Source organism: Mesoplodon densirostris, chromosome 4 (assembly GCF_025265405.1).
Source record: "Mesoplodon densirostris isolate mMesDen1 chromosome 4, mMesDen1 primary haplotype, whole genome shotgun sequence".
NCBI classification, from domain to species: domain Eukaryota; kingdom Metazoa; phylum Chordata; class Mammalia; order Artiodactyla; family Ziphiidae; genus Mesoplodon; species Mesoplodon densirostris.
Genome location: NC_082664.1, coordinates 126496743 through 126519991, shown reverse-complemented (window position 1 = coordinate 126519991; position 23249 = coordinate 126496743). Strand labels below are relative to the sequence as shown.

At 43.9% G+C, this 23249-nt stretch overlaps 2 protein-coding genes and 1 long non-coding RNA gene across 4 annotated transcripts in view; 1 reads left to right on the top strand and 2 right to left on the bottom strand.

The window, feature by feature from the left end:
* The window catches only part of SMAD3 (SMAD family member 3), a 121636-nt gene extending 115890 nt beyond the window's left edge, over positions 1-5746 (top strand). Inside the window, exon 9 of the mRNA XM_060097125.1 lies at positions 1176-5746. Within this exon, the coding sequence (XP_059953108.1) occupies positions 1176-1299 (124 nt within the window). The 3' untranslated portion in view covers positions 1300-5746. The remainder of the gene's footprint in view (positions 1-1175) is intronic.
* A 1804-nt stretch (positions 5747-7550) lies between these two features.
* LOC132487510 (uncharacterized) lies at positions 7551-10125 on the bottom strand. The gene is made up of 4 exons (XR_009531648.1): positions 10042-10125; positions 9244-9413; positions 8740-8919; positions 7551-8108 (listed from the first exon to the last, which is right to left on the bottom strand). It is a non-coding gene; the product is annotated as an uncharacterized LOC132487510 (long non-coding RNA).
* A 912-nt stretch (positions 10126-11037) lies between these two features.
* The window catches only part of AAGAB (alpha and gamma adaptin binding protein), a 79108-nt gene continuing 66896 nt past the window's right edge, over positions 11038-23249 (bottom strand). Inside the window, exons 6-10 of one of the 2 annotated variants that reach the window (XM_060095209.1) lie at positions 18359-18441; positions 17176-17272; positions 12942-13046; positions 12433-12482; positions 11038-11788 (exon numbers count right to left, since the gene is read on the bottom strand). In XM_060095209.1, the coding sequence (XP_059951192.1) occupies positions 11711-11788; positions 12433-12482; positions 12942-13046; positions 17176-17272; positions 18359-18441 (413 nt within the window). In that variant the 3' untranslated portion in view covers positions 11038-11710. The remainder of the gene's footprint in view (positions 11789-12432; positions 12483-12941; positions 13047-17175; positions 17273-18358; positions 18442-23249) is intronic. The other variant, XM_060095210.1, reaches the window with a different exon arrangement.

Genomic DNA, 23249 nt, shown 5'->3' with positions numbered 1-23249 from the left:
TTTGTTCCTGTTAGCACTCAGACTGCAGTCCAGAGGGCCACACTCAGGCACCCAGGTCAGGCAGGCACGCCAGGGCCGAGCCTGCAAGCCCATTTCTAACCCTCCACTCAGGAGAAGCGCAGGCCAAGCAAGGAGGGTGGTGACCTCGGGCCAGCGGCTCTTGACCTGGTGCAGCACTGCAGTTCTCCAGCTTCAAGTGCTTGGGAAGAGGCCCCCTGCTGGCAGAGAAGCCTTTCCCTGGGGGCACTGTGTCACCGTGCAGGACATACTGCCAGCACACCCAGTCCTGTGCAGCCCACCACGTCACTGCCACCTGGCAGCACGCAGAGCAACCTAACTGGTGGTGCGGCCCCTTCCCAGAACAGTCTCGCCCTCCTCCTGCCTCCTGCGCCTAGGAGAGTAAGGTTTCACCCCTTCCTGTGAGGTGGCTGAAAGCAGGGCCCAGGCCTCTCACCTCCAGCTGGCACCAGCGCCTCCGGCCTCAGCAGATAGCCTTTGCTCAGTGGAGGCCTTTGGGAGCTTGCCTGCAAGCTGCGTCATCAACCAGCCCGAATTTAGACAAAGTGCTTTGGGGAAAAGAAACGTGTGGTGTGCCTTGGTTTTTTCCAGTAATTGTTCCATGGCTCGCTCTGCTCGTAAGATTTTCCAAAATAAGGCCATAGATGAGAATTGTATCAGCACATTGGGGACCGACAGCATGTGGACTCTGTCGGCGCTTTGTAAGAAACACCCCTCAATCAGGCAGACGCATGTCATCACGGCCTGCTGGGGGTGGGTCGGGGCTGAAGGCAGGGGAGCTGTAGGTGCCCTCTCAGGACAGGGGGACCCGAGAGACCTTTGCTCTGGCTGAGGTTCTCCATCAGGAGCCCATCAAGGCAACCGGGAGGCCTCTGGGGTACCCTGGAATTTGCCTTACATGTTTCTCTTTAAGGGGGCCACCTCCTTCCCTGGTGCAGGGGAACCTGATTTACTCAAAGCCCTTCCTGCTTGGAGTTTGGCCCGGCAGTTTCAGCAAGTTCGTGGCACCTCCTCCAGGACAGGGTCTAGCAAGGCAGTCTGTATCTCTGGCTCTGGAAAGAAGCCTGTCACCAAAGCAGGAAAAGGCATTCTGACATGTGTGTGCTTCTGGACATTCTTAACACCCCCCAACCCACCCCTTTCCCAATGTCTTGCAGGAGACAGACTGTGACCAGCACCCCCTGCTGGATCGAGCTGCACCTGAATGGGCCTTTGCAGTGGCTTGACAAGGTCCTCACCCAGATGGGCTCCCCAAGCATCCGCTGCTCCAGTGTGTCTTAGAGACATTGGGTGTGAAGGGGGAGGGTGGGGAGGGTGGGCTTGGGGAAAATGGCCATGCAGGAGGTGGAGAAATCAGAACTCAAATTACGGTTGTCAAAGAAGAAGAAATTTTTCTCCCTCAACCAAAGTGGCACGAGCCTGTTTTACAGAACATGAAAGCAAACCCAGAGATGGATTTTTATGAACAGCTGTGTCTGCTGAACACATCTGCCCTTTGGCCCTGGTGTGAAGGGCAAGAAATGGCTTCTGCTCTGGTGGCTTGAGCAAACAGGTAGTATTTTACCACCTGCCCCCTCCCCCAGCCCCTTTTTCTTTTAATGACAGCAAACTGAGATGTCACTGCCCAACAGGAAACGGCCCTGTGGTAAGGACCAAGTGCGGAATTCGCCTTGGGCGCTCTAGAGGCAGGGAGAAGCCGGCAGGCAGGGGTATGAGCGCACCTCAGGCCCAGCCCTCCTCTTCCAGTGAGCATTCCTGAACCCCAGCAGTGGCAGACCTTGCACCCTGGGGGCTGAATTGACTTGGGGTGGGGAGGGGTCTTGTCTGTCTCCACCCCTCGGGGAGCATACTGATTGGTGTGAGCGAGTGTGTCCAGAACCGAGCACACAGGGACCGGTGGGAAAAGGTGGTGACACCTCTTCTTTAAAAACACTCTTAAAGTTGTCTGCATTTTCAGCCGTTGGAAGGATCTGTTGAGGCTCAGCACGTAGGAAATGTGTAGTTTGTAGCATCACGTTGATCTCAAAGAGATTTGAATTATGTGAAATGCTCCCGGGAAGCAGGAGGTAGTTGTCCGTGACGGTGTTCCACCACGGTGCGCGGGTCTCCGGTCACCTGTAAGAGCTCGCTCCGCTTTCTCATGCATTCGGCTACATTGGCTGATGTAGTCAGTTGCGTTAATTAAATGAACTTTGTCGTATGCTCTTTTAAACCCTTGTTTTACATTTAAAAAAAAAAACCTTGAGTTGGCACGTTGATCGGGAAACCAGAGGGGGACCCAGCAACTTCTCCCCCAAAGTGAAGCTTTTCCAGGTTTTGTTGGGAAGACACCTGCCAGCACTTTTGGAAGCTGAAATTAACAGGAGCAAATTCACCAGGAGGGAAAGATCTCAGGCCAACACAAAAGCAAATGAAAGGGCTATTAAAAAATTTTTTTTACACCTTTGAAAATTGCAGGTTTGGTGCAAAGAGGTCTGTCATCTTTCCCCTGGGATATGAGATTATCTAGGTCACAGTAGAGGGTCATCAGTGACAACCCTAGCAGTTATAATGTGTAGTAAGTACTGCTCCCAGTGGCAATTAGTGAGAAAACTACTATAAGTTATTTCAACTGGAAAACAAACAAAAAAAAGAGCCCTCTTCTACTGGCCTTTTGCAGAATACAGCAGATGGAATTGCCACTTGCAATTGGTACTTTATACTTTGCTGCTGTTTTTGTATGAAATGACTTACCCCATATTTTTGCATGGATTTCTACCAGGAAAAATAAAGGGATTTCCTATGGAAGTCCTGTCTTAATTGCAGGTGAAGGGAAGAAAGTGTACACTTTCGGCAGGTATAAACCTCAAATGTGATGACATTTCTGATGCTATGTGGAGATGCTGGGGGCTTCCTGGGTGCCTCGCACGATCCTAGGCCTCTGAAGCTTCAGCCGTGAAGTTTCCAGGTAGGAGAGCTGCTTGCCAAGCCTCCAGAGCACACAGGAAGAGAAGAGAGTACCTTGCCAGACCTGGACTGGTCTTCGCGCAGGACTGTTGACACAGAGCCGGAGACGGTGTGTAGTCCCTCACTCCACCTGAGGGGACCAGATACTGCAAGTCTGAAGTTTGTGCCTGGTATGAAATGATGGTGGACTGCTTCTTTTAGATACAGGAAATCATCTGAACCTCCTGGATGTGTGTTCCTGCTCCCGGTCAGGTCTGAGACTCATGGTATGACTTCTTATTCCATTTTGGCCTCGGCTGAAGCCATCGTGCTGCCCCCTCTAAAAGCCATGGGAAGCAGTCTCTGAGGGCCCGCGTTCTCCACCTGCTAACGTGATCTCCTATGAGGGCTTCCTACGGCGCACAGCTGTCCCCCAGGTACTTGGGAACTGGCTTCAGGTACAACCCAATTTGGGTGATCTTGGTCACATCTGGCTGCATTTGGATGGTGTCTTAGAACCCTCAGTGCTCAAAGCTAAAGGCTACTTCTAGGAGGCATGAAGTTTTAATTTTGTGTTTTTTCCGAAAGCTACTTAATTGGCCCTTTTTCTTTATAGACTAGACTGCTGGAGGAGGATGAGTGAGGAAAAAGTGGGGAAGCCCACCTTCAGCACCATTGAAAAGAAATTTGGTTGTACCCAGAGGTTAGGATCTGGTTTCATTCCCACCATAGAGGCTGTGTAGGTGGCTTTGAGGCACGTGTAATATTAGTGTCCTTCAAGTCATAAAAATAGTTTTAAAATCCTATTGCCTGCAGGCACTTATACATTGAAAAACTTAAAGGACAGCTGAAAGGGGCAGGAGGAAATCAGGGCAGTTCTGGGGGGTGACGGTGGCTGTTGGAGACCCTTTTCAGTGCCGTTGTCCAGGCTGCACAACGTGCCTTGTTCCCCTGCCCCGGGCTCCCCTCCAGGCCACCTTCACCTTGCGGCTTGTGCTGACGCTGACCTGAGAGTAGCTATAGCGCGGGGTCCTAGATCCTGGCCTCAGCACCTCCCTCAGGAGCCAACTTGTATTCCCTTTCCTCTCCGCCCACTCCCTCCCTCCCCCTAACTTTATTTAGTACTTGGAGCCTTCCAGCGCAAGTAGGTAGCCGCCCCAGCGGTTCGGGTTACAGGCCTGTGCTGGCCAGTCTTCTCTGCTGGCCACCTTCCTGGCAGACTGCAGATCTGACATTCTGAGACAAGCCCAGAGTCAGGAGCGGGGACTTGGACTCTTAGGAAGAACAGACATGAGGGCAAGGCTGCTGGCAGACTTTTCCATTGTCCTTATGTTGTCTGTGCTGTATTTTTTTTATTTACCATGGTGATTATTTTTTTAAATCATTGTTAATGTATTGGAATGAGCTGTAGCACGTATCTTGTGCTTAGTTTGTTTTTCTCCATCTCCCTCTGGCTTCCTAGAGTTTGGACGTATTCCAGGGCTAAATGCCTTTACTCACACTGCAGAAAAAGGTTTTCTTTAAGTAACGTGTGCATGACATGCATGTATGTGAGTAGCTTGGGGAGACGGCAGATATCTGATTTCATTCTCAGCCCCAAGCTGCCATTTCTGAGGCTCCGTGAGGGTCTCTGCGGGGTGAGAGCTCACATTAGGCCACTCTCTGTAGTCCTAAAAAGGAGAAGGGAGGGACAGGAATCTTCAGACTGCTCAGGGGACTGTTTACCAAGGGGGTTACCAGTAGCAAGAGAGGGCATGAGTTTGGTTCTGGGCCCTGTGTCTTACTGTGTGACTAGGTGGCAGAGTTGGGAGTTTTTCCCAAATCTACATCTTTGCTAGAAGAAAACCTCAACACAGCTAAGTTGTACCATTTTTCTTTGTGTGGCATAGATGTTCCCTTTTGAACCCCTTCAAGTAACAGTCTTTCAGGATTATCAGCCACTCCACAAGTGGGTGGGAAAGCAGAAAAATGTATGGATCAAAAATGAAGATGAAGCATCTCTGATGGAAGAGTGGGGAAATGACTTGCTCTACAGGCAACCTTTCAGAAACACAGCTATCACATGCAAAAACTCGCGTATTGTGTAAACTGGATTGAGAAATTCTCTCAAGGGATCCTGTAATTTTTTTTTATGCTAAAGTAATGTACACTCGAGCATTCTGGTGTTTTTATATTTATGTAATAATTTCTTAAAACCATTCAAGACAGATAACTATTTAATTTTTTGAAGAAAGTTGGAAAAGGCTCTCCTCCCAAGGACAGTGGCTGGGAAGAGACGGGGCATAGCCAGTTCCAAACGCTGGTAGAGGGTGCACTGGCTTTTGGGCTCAGTGCCTGGAACAACCGACCCAGGCTGGCTCCCCACGTGGCAGCATGTGACCCACGCAGCTCGGAGTCGAATACAGGCCCTTACGTGGGGGCCTCTGAACCAAGCCCCTCTCCCTTCTTAGGGGTGAGAACTGTACAGAGGGATGGAGCCATCTTCCTCCAGGAAGCCTTCATTCACCCTCAGTGCTGCTGTTGCAACTAGGCTGTTCTGGGCAGGACTCCTGTTTGGGTGTGCGTTTGGGTGAGAAAAAAGAACGCGGAGGATGTTGATTACCTTCCCTTCTCAGCCAGCCTGACCTTTTAATACCTTTGTAAAAAGCATGTATGTATTTATAGTGTTTTAGATTTTTCTAACCTTTATCTTAAGGGCAGAGCACGTGTTTAAGCATTGTGCCCCTATTGTTAAAGAACTGTGTCCTCTCTCCTTCTCTCTCCCCTGTAAGTGCCCTTCTAATAAACTTTTCATTGAAAAGCTGCTGGGCCAGAAACTTGCTCTCATTCTCGCTGCCATGTCTGGGTGGAGAGGAGAGGTTAAAGGGCCCCGGGGGCTTCAGAGAAAAGTGTCTCCAAGCCCAAGTGCACTCTGACCAAGGATGTGCCAGGTCCCATTCTGCCACAGCCCCGCTGCCCTCATTCACTCACCGAGGGCAACACGCGGTGCCAGCCAGTCCTGCAGGGATAGTGGGAGCCTCCGGGTCAGGCACGTGAAGGTGTCAAGTCTCCCAGCTGGCACGTCTCCCAGCACTGCACAAGTCCCAGCGACGCTGTCTCCACGTTGTGACTTCGTGTTCGTTTCCCTTGTATTTGAGAGCCTTTGGCAAGTGAGTGGATGCCACCGGATTAATCTTGCCACAGGCAATGGAGGTAGGTTTCAGGTTCCGAAAGGTTTCCACACTCTCCAGCTCACGTGACTTAGCTCCTGTGAAAATCCATTTTAAATTCCAAACGCCCAAGGAGAAAGAGACTTCAAAATTGTTTTCCATGGCTGAATCTTACACTGACTCCAGCTGATGTGGATTAAGAAACAGGATGGTTAAAATGAATAAACAATTTGAGGGAGGCGGAAGGGGGCTGGAGTAATTCTCTAGCTGGGCCACTTCTACAGCAGCCTTCCCTCCCAGGACCTCACCGGAGTCCACACATGCTGTACCAGGAGGGAGGCAGATTTCCCAGGAATGGCACCCACGTGCCTATAGGTTTGGCCTCCATGAACTACATCAAATGCCTACCTTCGTTGTTATTTGGCCAGTTCTAGCCTCCCGCCCCTAAATGACTTTCCCCAAGGTTTTATCTAGTCAATCTCTCGGCAAATGACTCTCACATCCCTACCTCTAAACCAACCTGTTCCTTGAGCGCCACAACTTTAAATTCCAGCTGCCTGTGAAACCCGATCCAAAACAACTCCCCCGAACTGAATCATCTCCCGCCTTGCCCAAGCAAGCTCCCTTTCCTGACTCTCTGTGTTTATCGGGAGCCCCCCCGCCTCCCCACCTTCTCCCAAGTCCTGAGCAGCTCGATGCTTTGCTTTTCCTTGTTCCCCCCCACCTCCCGCCTCTGCAGCTGCCCCTGTTGATCCAGCCTCCCTTTTGGAAAGGCCCTGAATGTCCGCTCTCCTCTTTTTCTCAGGCCTGCACCTCCCCCTTCCACGGGGGTATCCCCAGACCAGTGTATGTACTCTTGACATTCTCCCTGAGAGAGCTCATCTAACCTGTGTGATTTCAAGCCACATAATGCTAAGGACTCCCAAATCAGTATTTCTAGCCCAGACATCAATCCCCAGCTTCAGACTCATATCCAACAGCCTGCTGGCTACTAGGACGTGGAGGTGCCACAAGTACCTCAAAACTCAGTTTAAAAACCGGAAGTCACCCTTGCCCTTACTGAACCATCGCCTTCTCCTGGCCTTCAGCCCCGCTTTATCACAATCCTTTACCCAGCCCATGGCCACGAAGTCACAGTCGTCTACCACTCCCTCACGCCCCACATCGACCAGCCCTGTCCCTCCGCGCTCTCGGCCCTGTACTCCAGGCCCCCTGTCACCTGGACAACTGCATGGCTTCCTAACCACTCTTGGAGCCCCCAGCCTGCTTTCCCATAAATGCACCATCCACACTGCCCCCAGTGACCTCCCTGAACTTAGATGGCCCCAGAGTCCACAGCACAAATTCTAAGGCCTTTAACATGGGCCACGTGACCCTTACCACCTGGCCCCTGTCCAGCTCTCATAGCTCGCTGCCTCGCCCCTGCAACCCAGCGTCGCGTTAACTGCAGTTCCTCATGTATCACACCAGTCTACACCCTCCTTCTCCCACCCCGCCTGACACCACCAATTCACCGGGCTAACCTTCCCTAATGCTCTGAGACTCACTTCAGAAAGGAAGGCTTTTGTGAATCTTCCTTGAGAGCAGGGTCTGTATCTTATTCTTGTATCCTCAGCTTCTTTTGGCCACCACATATTTTTGCTGAATTCAGGGAATGAATTGGTGCCTGTATCTAGTAGATTGTACCTTAGCAATGTCTTTTCCATCCATTTTCATTGTGCTGTCCTATACAAGTCCTTATATATGGTTGAAGGAATACCACCAAAATAAAGTTCCTGATTACCTTTTATCACAGCTATTTATCACAGCTATTCCAATATTCTCCTAAATTGTCTCCCTCTAGTCCAGGGATGGCAAGTACAGGGCAAAATTACCACCTTTCACTAGTTCTCTATCCATGCAAACACCACTCATCACAATGCTGGGTCCATTCTCAGCTTCAGAATCCTTCTCAACACAGCTCTCCAGGCAGACTGGTAATCAACTGGTGTTGGCTCGTCCTGCTGCCAGATCTTCCTGGAATTAATTACAGTTACAGGTCTTCTGCTCGAAACCCGCTGGCTCCTTGATTACCTCCCGAGTAGGCACAAAGTGGAATTCCAAGGTTCTCAGCATCACTCCATCCTTATCTACCATTTCTCTAGCTGGACTACTGGGGTTTCCCCAACATAACTCCTTGCTTGCTTATCTCCATACCTTTGTTCATGCCATAGCTTCCACTAAGAATTTTGCAGCCTTCACCCACATATCTGCCCAAATTCGTATCCCAAAATGCTCAAGTCAAGCATCACTTCCTCAAAGTCAGTGGGTCTCAAAGTGTGGTCTCTGGTCAGCAGCATCAGTATCACCTGGAAAGTTAGAAACCCACATTCCCAGGCCCCACCCCAGACCTCCTGAATCAGAAATCCTGGGGTGGGGCCCTCCAGGTGATTCTGACATGGGCTCATGATTGAGAACCACTGCTCCAAGATGCACATCATGCTCTTCCTAACCCACTCGGCTCTCTCCTTCCACAGCAATTAAGGCTGGACACAGCACTCTTCACATCCTGCCCAGCATCTGACCTTTTGTAGCCTCACTTTGCTCGCCCCCTTCTCCCACCTGAGTTAGACAATGAGCTGCTAGGGAAGAGAACCCTCATCCTTACCCAAGTCTGCAGGCTCGGCCACGGCCAGCACAGTCTCTCACCAAGAAGGCTCCCAGCCAGTGCTGGCTGCACTGAGTCCTCGTTTCAGCTCTCACCAGGAGAAAGGAACAGGTTGCAGTTGCTTGTCCTTAACTTCAAGTTTGAGGCCTTCTAACACCATTAATGACTTCCTGAGATTTCCTGGAACAACAGGATTGATGCAGACCATGTCCTTGGGCTTCAAAGGAACAGACTCTTCTCTCCTAAATTATGCTGCTGTTTCCATAAAGTTCCTACCCCAGGCCTCGCTCAGCCTACATTTTGTAGCATTAAAGCCACCTGGTCGATAAGAGAAAAGGGAGAGGCAGTGGTTGGTCACATGCTTCACAGGAGAGAACCCAGGAGGCTTTCTGTGACCCATTTATGCCTTGCAGATTTATAGCTGTGAATCAAGTATTTGAACCTATCACCATACACCCAGATAAAAAAGGATTTTAGAGGAAAAAAATTTTTTTCTTCCCAAACCTGTGTTCTAGAGATGCAGTTAGTTATAACCATTAGGTCCAGGTTTTGAATCAATACTTTTCCAACAGGAAACAAAGTAGAACAGCACATCATTTAGAGCTGGACCAGGGCTCAGTAGTGTTCCAACAACAGATCACACTGTTGCTATTACCTCTTTTCAATTCTTCATTCTGCAAATCAAAGAAACACCTCAGAATCGAGAAAGATACTTCCTATACTAGAGGAACTGTAACACATACTTAACTCTGAAGAAAGACACCTACATTAAGAGCAAGGCTGGTGATGTTAATAACAGGCATAGGTAATGTCCAAAATATAAAACTTAGAAAACGCCTAAGACCCTTTCTGCAAGAGCTTACATGCCAAAGGGGCAAAGATGGATCACTAAACTAAACCCCAAGTGGAATCTAAATCAAAACTAGAACTTTGCCCTGCACTGTGAGCATGATGCTTTTAGGAACATACGAATTATGGGCAAGTTAATTGTTAGGGTGTTGTTTTTAAATCTTGTACTAAGGGGGTACACTTGACCTGATTTTTCACACTTTCTCCGCCTACAGCCCTCTATGAGATGGGTATTTAATGATAGAATGTTGTAGCTAAACTGTCTTGCCTATTTTAAAGTTTTCTGGGTCGGGGGTGAAAGGCAGCTCTTAACTCATCCAGCATTCCCGGTCTCCATCAGTCAGAACGTTCAATGAATCAAACCTCTGACCACACTGGACACATGTTGGCTAAATTTAGCTTTGTATCAGCAAACACTCCAGCTCAGAATAGTTCAGGGAGCTCTCGTCTTACCCTTAGACAGTGATTCTTCAAAGACTGTTTTTCCACGGCAGGCCAAGACAGGGCAAGGGGCACTCCACGTGCTCTCTCGATGGCCACTGTCAAGAGACTGACCCAAGGTTAAGGGAATCTGGCAGGCTACGGCAAAAATGTTTATCCCCACCTCTCCGTGGTGGGAACACGAAGTTAGCAATAGATCACATTTCCTTTGTTATAAGTAGTTTGCAGTAATGGCTTGACACGCTCTATGGTCCTTGAACCACATCCCGTATTACTCAGCCATCTAAGTCTAGCATCCCTGAATCTCCAGCTTCTCTGAATTAGATGTGGCCAAGTTCTATAAATAGAGAGCAAGCAAACTGGTTCTGTCAATCTTCTCATATTCTGGCAGGATAACATATCTTAAAATTATAAAAATATCTATGTCTTCATCACTCTAAAATTATTACATAACATATGATTTTCTCAGGGAAATAAAAAGTTTATTCTTGTCTCTCCCTACCTCCTAACACTCATGGACCTTAAAACTTTAGGATCATGTTCATCAAAACTATTGAATGCAAGTCCAAACCAGCTTTAAGTGCCCACTATGTGCCAGACACCATGTTACACAAATAGAAAAATGTTTAAGGAAAAAAAAAGCCAAGGTTCTTGTTTTAAATCCCAGATGGACAGTCCATAGTAACTTATGGTGGCATGTACATAGGTCACTTTAGATAGAATGCAATTTTTATTACACTATTAGCTCATGATCACTCTTCTTAAAATGGACCTTTAGTAGATACCACTGGACACTTTAATCTCACATCTCCCCTAGAAGGGGCCAATACCCCCAGATAGCTGAGATCTTGAAAACATGACTTGATATTATACATATAAATGGTGGATTCTAAAAGAGTTTGACAAACTCTTAGATTATCTGCTACTTATGCCTAATCCAATAAAGGAAGGCTTCCCCACCCCACCCCCAAAAGAACAACAAAATCATAAAAATACACATAAGCAGACTTTATAAATAAATCACATTTTAATCACCTGGCTTTGTTTAATCCACAAAATCAAGTTCACAGCTTTTTCTAGTCTGTTTTCCCTAACCACGTGACCTAATGTATTTTCTGAAACCTTTCATGTTTTAAGAAAAATATGTTCCACCTTTCATCTTGCAACCCCAGAGCCAGCTTCCCTTATATTCCCAGTCAATGGCTGATGCAGTCACCTCAAAGAAACACTGATGGAATGATGGTAAACTATAGTCTCAAAGACCTTCAGAATAGTGAAAAGAAAAAAGAAAAGAAAAGAAAGAAAAAGAAAAAAAATATAGGGCCTTCCTGGTGGCGCAGTGGTTGAGAGTCCGCCTGCCGATGCAGGGGATACGGGTTCGTGCCCCGGTCTGGGAGGATCCCATATGCCGCGGAGCGGCTGGGCCCGTGAGCCGTGGCCGCTGGGCCTGCGCATCCGGAGCCTGTGCTCCGCAACGGGAGAGGCCACAGCAGTGAGAGGCCCGCATACCGCAAAAAGAAAAAAAAAAAAAAAATCAAGCAAGATATAAACAAGCCTATAAACAAGTCAGGCGGCCAAAATGATGATGGGGAGTTCAGCAAAAGATGACTGGGTTGAGTAGGGAAGTATCTCAGGTAGAGAGAGCTAGGGTCTTTGTTAGTCAAGCCCTAGCATGAATAATTTAGTGTTCTTCATCAGATGAAAGGCCTTCAATTTCATCTCTGTCTCCCCCAATTGCCATCCAGAAAGCTTTGGCCACCTGTGGAGAGAAGCAAGCAACAAACTGTAGGCAACAACTGAATTTCAGCTCGTTTCATATGTTATACACAGAACTGATTAAGACTTAAAATTTTACACCCTGCCCTCCAGCACTCTGGCAACATCTATCAAAACCCCCTGAACACCCTGACCCATGACTTCTACTCCTAGACTTTATACTGAGGATATAATCAGAGCTGTTTACACAGGTGATGTATAAGGATACACACAACTTCACTACAGAAGAAAAAAAAGGCACATGACCTAAATGTCCAAAAGGGAACTGGATAAATAAATTATGACACATTCATACAATGGAATACCATAAACCATATACATTTCCTGCCAAGAACATGTTGTGTTGGTAGTAACCAAACCAAACAAAACAAAATAACTAAGCATTTTCCAGCCTAACAGCTAAGAAGGCAATGTCTCAATGTTCCACGTCACTCAACATACATTGGAAAATCTTGGTTTGACTGCAGCAACTATATTACTACTGGGTAAATATTCAATTAGTTATAAGTTAATATCCAACAAAAAGTTCACAGTAAGATACTTTAGAAGTAAACAAGTGTGATATACCATTCTTATAGCACTGGACCTGCTGTAGGTACTCAGTAAGTACCTGACTGATTTTCTCACCTTTTCTGCATGCAACTTTCTTTGCTCGTGAGGAAGCGTCGCAGCCTTGTCTAGGGGGAAAATATATCTTAAGAAATTCATCTAATAGCACAGGACAATCTGGAATGCATGGATGTTCTAACACTAGAAGATGGGAAATGGGTTTCACAGACACATTTATGGTGTAGTCATTATAGCTGTTAGGAAGTTTAAGTCTTCCACATTTTCCAGATGAGAATGATGTGAGTAAATTGGTAGGGATCTTACTGATTCCATGTTAATGAGACACACTGAAAGAAACAGAGACAGGCAAGAGAAGAAGGGAAAGTAAGAGGAAAAAGAATGAAGAAAGAGGAAAATTTTCCCAAGGAAATTTTCACCAACAGAGGATGGCACAGTCCCCCAGTACCCAAGTTTCTCAGATGAGGCCAGGGCATGGAATGCAATCAGCAGTTACAAAGTAAAATCCTACTATATAAAATAGAGGAGCATCAATATGGGAATCTGTTAGACACAATGGATCCGATTACCTTTCATTTCTTTTAACTTTGAAAATAGTCTTTCAAAATTCTCCAAATCTCCTCCGCCTGTAGTAAGACTGGCTAGTTCTTGAATATCCAGGTCTAACGTGGGATCTGAAATAAGGATTCATCACACATTATTTATGTATGTGCTAAATACACAGAATCCAAAAGCAATCAATCTGGCTTTGATGAAAGTTACCACTGAATGAGTGCCCACTGGGGACCAGCTGTACAGCTCATGGTGCTGCATCCTGCTTGGCTGGTAGTGGGCCCTCACAAATGAACAGGAACTCATTTTATCTGTAAAACACTGTAACGAGGCAAGGAATTCTGTTTCCACTTTTCTAGAGAAAACTAGAGTTCAGAGACTAAGTGACCTTGCTGAAGGTCACAGCTAATAAGTGTGACCTTGGATTCAGACTTACATGTTTCCAATTCTAAAGGTCACGCCCTGCACTAAGGTCCACAGATTCAATAAATGCCTGAAATTTATACCATATTTTACTGATCAACAAATATTTTCACATCTGTTATTGACAACCATATAAGGTGGTTAGGACAGATACCACTGTCCACAATTTACACATGAAGCAAGCTGAGTTTAAAAATGAACTCATCTAAAATTACAGCCATTCAGAGGTAGAGCCAATTTAAATTCCTATTTTCTTACCACAAATCCTTTACTATTTCTACCTCGGCATGTGGCTTCTTTATCAAACTTTGTTTTTAATCAGAATTTTCACTCGGCCTCCACTCCAGGCCAGCCACCTCTAGGATGTCTTCCCTGACCGTCCCAGCTCACAGGTCTCCTTCCTTAGGATTTGTCCCACACTTAGTGTTTATAGAGCTGTCTTGGCACTGGCATACATTACTCTGTATGCTAGCATCTGTCTACTGTTACTATAATAAATACTACAGTAAGAGAGAGAGTTTGCTTTGTCCCCACCACTGAGTGCTTTAACTTATACGATTCCATTTCATTTTTGCAACAGCGATGCGAGGAAAGATTTGTCACCCCTATTTTATAGAAGGGGAAACTAAGGCCCACGGATGCTAAATAACTTACTCAAGGTCATCTCACTACTAGTGGTAGAGCCATGATTTGAACCCAGTTGTCCAGGATTCCAAGCCCATGACTTTACCCATTACATTACATTACAAGGCCTGTCTCTGCATTTTTAGACTATAAGCTCCTTGAAGACAAGGATGATAACATAATTCTTTACATCTACTACAATGTCATACAGATAATTTGATGTTAAAGATGCATTTGGTTAATAAATTTGCTTTAGTTCAATGGGTATGCCATGGTGGCAGTTGGTATATAGGGCTAGAGATAAAAAATTTGTGATTAATCTGTATACATGATAACTGTGGATGTGGACAGAATCACTTAATGCTTAAATACAGGTTTGGAAGAGGAGTTTAGATGGAACATTGAGGAATGGCGATATTTAAAGGCTGGGTAAAGGAGTGTAATCTTCCAAAGCAAGAGAAGGAATCATCAGAGAGGTAGGAAGAACATCAGGAGATGTGTTGGGTGAGTCAAGAGAAGATAATGTTTCAGAAAGGGACTGATTCATAATATTGAATGCCGCCAAGAGGTCAAGATGGGGACTGGAGGACGTCTATTAGACTGAGTGGTATGGAAGTCGTTGGTGAGCTGTCTTCACGGAAAATGGGAGCAAGAGCTAGACGGGAATGAACTGAGGAATGAGTTGAGGAATGGAAATAAGTAAAGAGAGGAGGGAGATGTGGGGTTGAGGAAGTGTTTTACTTTTGTTTGCTTGGTTTTGTCTTTTTAAAGAATTTTGAAATAACTGTAGTCTTACAAAAAAGTTGCAAAAATAGTACAGAGCCTTCCGATATGCCCTTCCCCCACCCTCCCTCAGTGTTAACATCTTATATAACCATGGTACAATTATAAACATCACGAAGTTAATAATGGAACAATGCTACTGACTAAACTACAGACTTCATTCAACCTTCATCAGTTTTTCCACTAATATCCTTTTTTCTGTTCCAGGATCCAATTCAGGATTGTACACAGAATTTAGTTGTCAGATCTTAGTCTTCTCCAATTTGTGACAGTTCCTACGTCCTGCCTTGTCTCTCATGATTTTGACACTTCTGAAGAGTACTGGCCAGTTATTTTGTATAATATCCCTCAATCTGGGTTTGTCTGATGTTTTCTTATTATTAGGTTGAAGTTATGGACCTTTGGCAGGAACACCACAGAAGTGAGTGCCCTTTCAGTGCATCATATTGGAGGGAGATGATGTCTATATGTCCTGTTACTGGTGATGTAACCTTCATCACTTAAAGTGGTATGTGCCAGGATTTTCCAGTATAAAGTTACTGTTTTCCCCTTTGTAATAAATAACTTGGGAAAGATACTTTTTGACTATGGTAATGTTGTGTTTCTTCTTAAACTTTCATCTACTAATTTCACCATCCAACAGTGGATCTTGCCTGCAACAACTATTACTGTGGTGTGTGGCTAAGGGTAATTTTCTATTTCCTCCATAATGTCTACATGTATTAATTGGAATTCTTCTGTAAGGAGGAGCAGCCTTTTCTTTTCCAGTTATGCATTTATTCATTTATTTATTTAAATTAGTATGGATTCATGGATATGTATTTTATTCTATGGGTTACAGCCCAATACTATGTTAATTTACTTTGCTGGTCAAATTGTTCCAGCTTTAGCCACTGGAAGCTCTTTCAGGTTGGTTCCTGTGCCCTTTCAACATGCCCCCATTCTTTTTTTGAGCACTTCCTTACTTTCTGGCACCATGATGCTCCACGTTCATCCTGCATTTTTCCTGCCCCAGCCCTGAATCAACCACTTCTCCAAGTAGCCCTGGTACCTTTTCTTGGAGAATGGTATTTAGAAACCAAGATCTAAGTGCTAAGTATGTCCACTGCTATTATTGTTGCTTCTAGGTCCTCCCAGTGGACAGAGCTAGGAAATATACATATGTATTTACACATGCATACACATATGTATATTTATTTCTCTACTGCTCTAACTATATTTTAAAACCCAAGAGTTCATACTGATACCTTCAATTCTAGTTCAGTACCAAAGGGTTCATCTCAGCCTTCCCCTTTCCTTATTTGTAATTTCTTTCTCTGACAGTGAGAAACCTAGCTCTCATTATCTATGCTATATTTTCTTATTCTTTCAACTGTAACATATATAAAATATATTACATATAAATATTCAGAATTTCAAACCCATACCCTGGTAAGAATCAAATTTATTAAATAGAGTGCAGGATTTCTGTTCATTTCTTTTTGGTTTGGGCCTCATGGTATCCAGTCAGAATACCATTTTCCCAAATTCTTTAAGTTAGTTATTTTCCCCACCTCCTTCAGTGTGGTCAATGGTTTGTTTTCAGGGCAGAGATTTTAGCAGGTTTAGAAGCTAATATGAAGGGTTCAACTGAGAGGATGAGGTTGAATAAACTAGAGAGAAAGAGATTATATACTAATTTTTCCTTCTTACTATGTTTCTATAACCAATCATTTGAGTTTTCTACATGGATTATCTTACAAACAGAAAAAAAAAGTTTTTAAAACTTATTACTGCACATGGGCCCTCTGTGGCATAAAAAGTAGTGATGTCAGTAGCTCCCCGACAAAAGAACGTTTATAGTTATTGTTAACTAAGCTCCTTGGCTTTCTGGCTTTTGGGCAGCAAACTGGATTCCAGTTTCAGCTCTAGGACCTTCTTGTTAGGTGCCCTTGGACAAGTTATTAAACTGCTCTGGGCCTCATCTTCATCTCTGTAAAATAGCTTCTCTGCCAAACTTCATTACCAAATGAGAATGTGGACATAAAAAAGTTTTTAAAAGATATGGGAGGGCTTATAAAGCTGTATTATTCTTGTTACCATCAATTCTGACTACTGTGAAATGCTATGAAAAAACTGTGTAGTATGGAGATATAAAGCTGTTTCACCACCTGGTTCTGTCTGCGCTAGCTAAGATGATCGTAATCACGATCCTGCTGAGAGAATCAGCAGGACAATGGTGCCCACAGATCTGTAATGTATTTACTCTCCCTCCTTTTTCTGACAGCCGTCCACAAGGCTAACATTCATTTAGGGTGCACTATCAATTTCCTTCCCTCGTCCTCATTTAAATTCAATTTCCCCTTGGATGATTTACGCCCCGATACATGGGCTACTGCAAGTTCCACAGAGCTGTCACTTAGCAGCCAGAGAGGTGCTTACCCACGATGCTATCGACCTGAGTGTCTGTTGTATTAGATGCACCACCTCGATTATCCAAGAGGGGTTCAGTCCTCTCTGCTGCTGGCAACTGGGGCTGCTGGTGAGGAAAATACACACAAGCAACAATTTAACAGGAGGTTGCTTCCGAACTAAATCCAAAAAGGCTCGCACTTCCACCCACTGGTTAGCTTTGGAGAAGCAGTAATAGGAGCCAGACACAAAGAGAGATGGAAGAAGGATCAAGGTCACATTAAACAAAAGGCTAAAAATTCACTAAACTCAGCAGTGTTTCTCCTCAAGGAAAAATTAAAAAGTATTATGATTTTGCTATTGACTATTAAAACATATTGTTTGCTTTAAGATCATGTTTTATTCAAAATCTGAAAATGTATAAGGTCCTATCACAAACAGCTCAGAGACTGAGGAAGAAGGTCCCAGAAAGACAATGTGGCACTACATAATGTGCTCGTGGTTCCAACCTGCCAACCAAGGCAGACTTGGACCAAAGTCCTTGAGGACAGAGGATTGAAATCAGCCTATTTAAGCTCATTAAGGGCAAGGACCTTGCCTCAGATTGTACAGGATACAGGAAGTACTTAAAAAGAACAATTAATTTTATTTTATATTTAAAGATTTGGGGGCAACTTTATGCCTTAAGGAAATCCTAGCACATTTTTTTTTTTTTTTTTTTTTTTTTTTTTGCGGTATGCGGGCCTCTCACTGTTGTGGCCTCCCCCGTTGCGGAGCACAGGCTCCGGACGCGCAGGCTCCGGACGCGCAGGCTCAGCGGCCATGGCTCACGGGCCCAGCCGCTCCGCGGCATATGGGATCCTCCCAGACCGGGGCACGAACCCGTATCCCCTGCATCGGCAGGCGGACTCTCAACCACTTGCGCCACCAGGGAGGCCCCCTAGCACATTTTTAAAAGCACTCTAGCAAAAACACATGGAACAGCCCAAATTGCAAACATCTTGAAAGGGCTTACTGCTTTAATGCTGAACTAGCCTGCTCTTAACAGCTAGCAGGCATAAAGAGGGCTGTTTTAGGTTCTCCTTTTATCTATTGCTAATATTCTCTGCCACTTCTTAAATGGAAAGGAGAAAATGATGAATGGTGTAAAGATTCATAATAACAAGTAGAAATTAAAGCCAAAGAAGAGAAAAGATCCAGGAAAAATCTTTACCTCTGAGTGGCAGGCCTCTGCTGATCCAGTGCTATGGTTTGCTCCAGCCAATGAGCTGAGAAGGTTAAAGCCTTGGTTCCTATCTGAAAAGAAAAAATACAATCACTGAAATTTTTAATTTATATTTAAAACTGTTAAAATGACTGTGATGATGAAATAATAGCTATTTCCTCATTATAAAAGTTCTATGTATAAAAAACAGTTACTATCAATTACAAAACTCTAAATTCAAGATAACTTTAAATCTCATAGTATTAGTCCAGGTCAAATATACGGCAGGGCCATTACAACAAACAAAAGGCAGTTCAGTAGTTCTGTCTGCAAAGATTAACAGAACTGATGTTTTAATAGCTGCTATGAACTAATACTTCAGTGTTTTAAAGAATGAAAAAACATTAAAAAGAATCAATGCCAAGGCATTACTGTCAGGTGAAATGAACATTCATGCTTTCTTGAAATAAAGCTCTGTTTATGCAGTTAAGGTTCCCAATACTTCAGATATTTATATTTATAATGGAGGACAAATCTAGAGCAAAATATCAGAACCCAGTCCTGATCTGACAGCATTCCCCAGAATCACCTGGACGCTTCTTAAAATTACCCAGTATTCAAGGACCCAACTTCAGACTGAGGCGGCATCTATGGACCAGAGGCCAAGGAATTTGAACTTTTAGCAAGTACTCCAGGAGAGTCCTTAGGATGAGGAAAATTGGGAAAAAAAAAACCCAAAAAACAAACAACAAAAAAACACTGCCTGAGAGTAGAAATGTGAAACCCACAATTCAAGAGTCTAGTGGTACAGAAGTCAAAGAACTGCTCTCTCAGGAAGACAACTTCTTCCCACCTCGCCTTTCCTCTCCCTATAGCTTCCCTGGACCCATTCTCATCTGTCTTCAAAACAACCTACAGACCTCCTAGGTCCTCTCCCTTGCCAGGTGAAACCTGTTGTCAGATAGTCACACAAAGTATCACAGAAAGATAACCAGTTGCAGTCTCCTCTTCTTCCCTTTTCACTTGGGGAGATTTGCCTTTTAAACTGGGAGGAAGCCCGACTGTGGCATGTGGGGTCTGGGCCTGCAGCTTTTCCCAGGCTGACCTCTCACCACGTGGGCAGTCGCCTACTTACTGCACGCGGCTATCTACCAGTCAGCACCTGTGCTTTAAGGATACAAAGGCGCTGGGCGGTACCAAGAGCCTGCTGCTGCCCTGCTGCTTTTCCTGCTCCACAACCAAAGGTGCACATGTACTCCTGGAGCCCCCTCTCACTCCTTCAGCCAACCTGTCCAGTCTGTGAGGAACCCTCCAGCCCCAATGCCTGGATGCACCCCATCCAAGAACCAGGGGCTGTTTTATCAGGTAAGCCGTGGAGGCTCAGAAGCTGGGAGAAGCAGATCCATGTGATGTCCCACACTGATGGTTTCACAGAGCCTGGGGGTGTTTATTCAAACATCAACATAATTCTTTCTTGTGGCCAATGTGCTATAGACTCTAAAGCAGTTGTATGCAGTTATGCAATACTCAGGGATTTTACATGTCATGAGGATACATGAGAGCTCTTATAAAATACTTTAGGCTCTTTGTACAAAAGGCATTATTTGAGTAAGAGAGTACTGATGCAAGAGAGCCCTCACTTCTATTACTGGAAATAACTTGGACTGTGGGTAATTTTCAAATCAGTTCACAAATCTCTCTCCATATTCCAATTCCACGGCTTATGTTTTTCCTTTGTTGGGCATTACCTAAACTTGGCAGGCCAAACTGCAATCCCTGAAGAATAATACAATACAATGTCAATTTAGACACGTTATTAGACCAAAATGGTCTATTTAAAATACCTCATTATTTACAGTGGCTGCCTCCAAGAAGGGGATCTGGGATGGACAGGAGTTAGAGGGAGCTGAACTAGTAACCGTATACCATAAACCTTTGTGTACCTTTTGATTTTTGTTCCATATTCATGTGTTTGCTCCATATTCATGTGTTTGCCTATTTAAAGAGATTTTTAAATGTTTAATGATTAAATGCTATGTGTATTTCACCACAATAAAAAAAAACCTAAATGCCCCAATTCTAATAATGAATAAAATTATGGAAAAGTCCAAATAGTGGGAAGAAGACTGGGCTAATGGTCAGAAAACCTGGATTCCACTCCAGGCTCTGCCCACCTTTATGACCTTGGACAAGTCAATCAATCTTTCTGTGCCTCAATCCTCTGATCTGTAAAAAAAAGAGGATTGCTAGACATGGTTGTTAAGGTTCTTTCTGCTCTAGATATTTGTGATTTTATAAAGTAAAATGGCATTCTTTAGCTTGATAGTTAGCTCTGAATTAGGTATTTTAAATTACTTAATAGAAAAAAAAGAACCTTAAATGCCAGAATCCTTTTAAGGTCCACAGATGACTATGAGTTTATAATCAGGTTTCAGGCTAATGAAAGCTGGAAGAACTTTTGCTCAGTATTTTCTTATAAACAATGGAGAATTTAGTCAACTAATGTGAGTTCACTCTGTTCCACTGATTATATATATATTTTTTCTCTAAATTTTTTAAACATCTTTATTGGAATATAATTGCTTTACAATGGTGTGTTAGTTTCTGCTTTATAACACAGTGAATCAGCTATACACATAGATATATCCCCTTATCTCCTCCCTCTTGCATCTCCCTCCCACCCTCCTTATCCCACCCCTCTAGGTGGTCACAAACCACCTAGCTGATCTCCCTGTGCTATGCAGCTGCTTCCCACTAGCTATCTATTTTACATTTGGTAGTGTATATATGTCCATGCCACTCTCTCACTTCGGCCCAGCTTACCCTTCCCCCTCCCCATGTCCTCAAGTCCATTCTCTATGTCTGCGTCTTTATTCCTATCTTGCCCCTAGGTTCTTCATAACCTTTTTTTTTTTTTTAGATTCCTTATATATATATATGTTAGTATACGGTATTTATTTTTCTCTTTCTAACTTACTTCACTCTGTATGACAGACTCTACATCCATTCACCTCACTACAAATAACTCAGTTTCATTTCTTTTTATGGCTGAGTAATATTCCATTGTATATATGTGCCACATCTTCTTTATCCATTCATCTGTTGATGGACACTTAGGTCGCTTCCATGTCCTGGCTATTGTAAATAGAGCTGCAATGGACACTGTGGTACATGACTCTTTTTAACCACTGCTTATATTTTAGGGAAGTTAGAGACATATAAATTTTCACAATTAGAAAAGCAACTCATTTTTGTTTATCCAAAGCAGATTGCTCGCAAATTAATGTTGCTAAAAAAACCTGGATGTTTTATACACCTATGGTTTTAAAGAAACTCTACATGTTCCCTAGTTCAATGTTTAACAAAATTCTGCCCATGTGCACCCACTGTAAAACTATTGTTTTCACAGAAAAGAATTACCTGAATCTTTTCTTGTTTGACAGATTTTTCTCCCCAGGATTCAGGGCATGGAAATGTCATCCCCATTAAGAAGGATTTATTCTTTTAGCAGATAGTTGTTGAAATTGGCTTTAGCATCTCTGGTTTTATTGACACCTCAAAATACTACACTAGGAAGGAATAAATTAATCTACCTACTCAGCTGATTCTTCTGGAACTTCAGAGCCGCAGAAAGGAGAAGTTGTTAAGTGATGTAAAATAAGTTATTCTAGAAAGAATAGTAAGTATACTAAACTCTGGTCCTAAAAACACTAATTCAGTACTGGTCATTTGCATAAAATTCTTCCAGGAAGTGTCAGAAACAAAACCATAGCCTCTAGAATAAAGGTTAGCAATGGGAAATTCTCAAGCCTTGTGGAGGAGCTTTTATTTTATTTTTCAATAGGAAGTTTCAAGAAAACTTGAAATATATGAAATATTTGGATATCTCTTTACAAACCTAAAGGCATACTTATTTATCTTCTTCTACAGAGGATTTATTATATTTTTTACAGAGTAAAGTATAACTCGAAGAGATTAGGTAACTTGTTCAAAGTCACATAGCTAGAACCTGAATGTGAAATCCAGAACTCTCTGATTCTAATTAATTTCCATTAAGCTCACAGGTATCATATAAAGAGCAAAGAGACATTCAATGCTTGATATACAAATACTGAATATGACAACACAAACTTGGATTAAGTGCAAAAAGATATCTTTTTATTCACATATAGTTCTCTTTTGTCAGTAATCCTTCATTACTTCCCTGGTTTAGACTGATTTCAACTGAACTAAGATGAACAGCTGAGGACTGAATAATTAATCATATGCCACTTCAATGCCTCTCATTAATTTATCCCAGCCCAGCCCCCATAACTCCTGGAGGCACTGGTCACATAAAACTGGAGGCAGACAGGTGGTTAGGCCCCAGTGTCCCTTCACTGTCCCTCAAGTATATGTAGACAAGGGTTTCCCAAATTCAGCACTATAGACATTTGAGTGTGTATGGGGACGAGGGGCATGGGGGAGTCTTGTACATCCCCGCCTATACTACCAAATGCCTATAGCACTGCCAATGTCCGCCGGGAGGGGGGCAAAACTGCCTCCAATTGAGAACCACTGATATAGATCTAATTAGGACAGGAAATTTGGGGCTATAATGCTCAGGTTTTAAGTCATTTCTTGGAAGGACTTTTCAATGGAAAAATAATAAAAGCATTTAAGATTCTACCTTTACCTCCTGTCAGCATTACAAATATCCTCCCCCTACTCTGGGAAACTTCTCTAGATGATTTCAGCTCCCTCAGTGCCATCTGCCTTGTTGTCCTTACTGTGCTAGTACAAATACTTATCTTGAGTCTATCTGCCATCCTAAACTATATTATAAACTCCTTGCAGACAGAGACAGGAGCTAAGGGTTCTTCCACCTTCCTCAGCTCCCAGCACAGTGCTAAGTGTACAG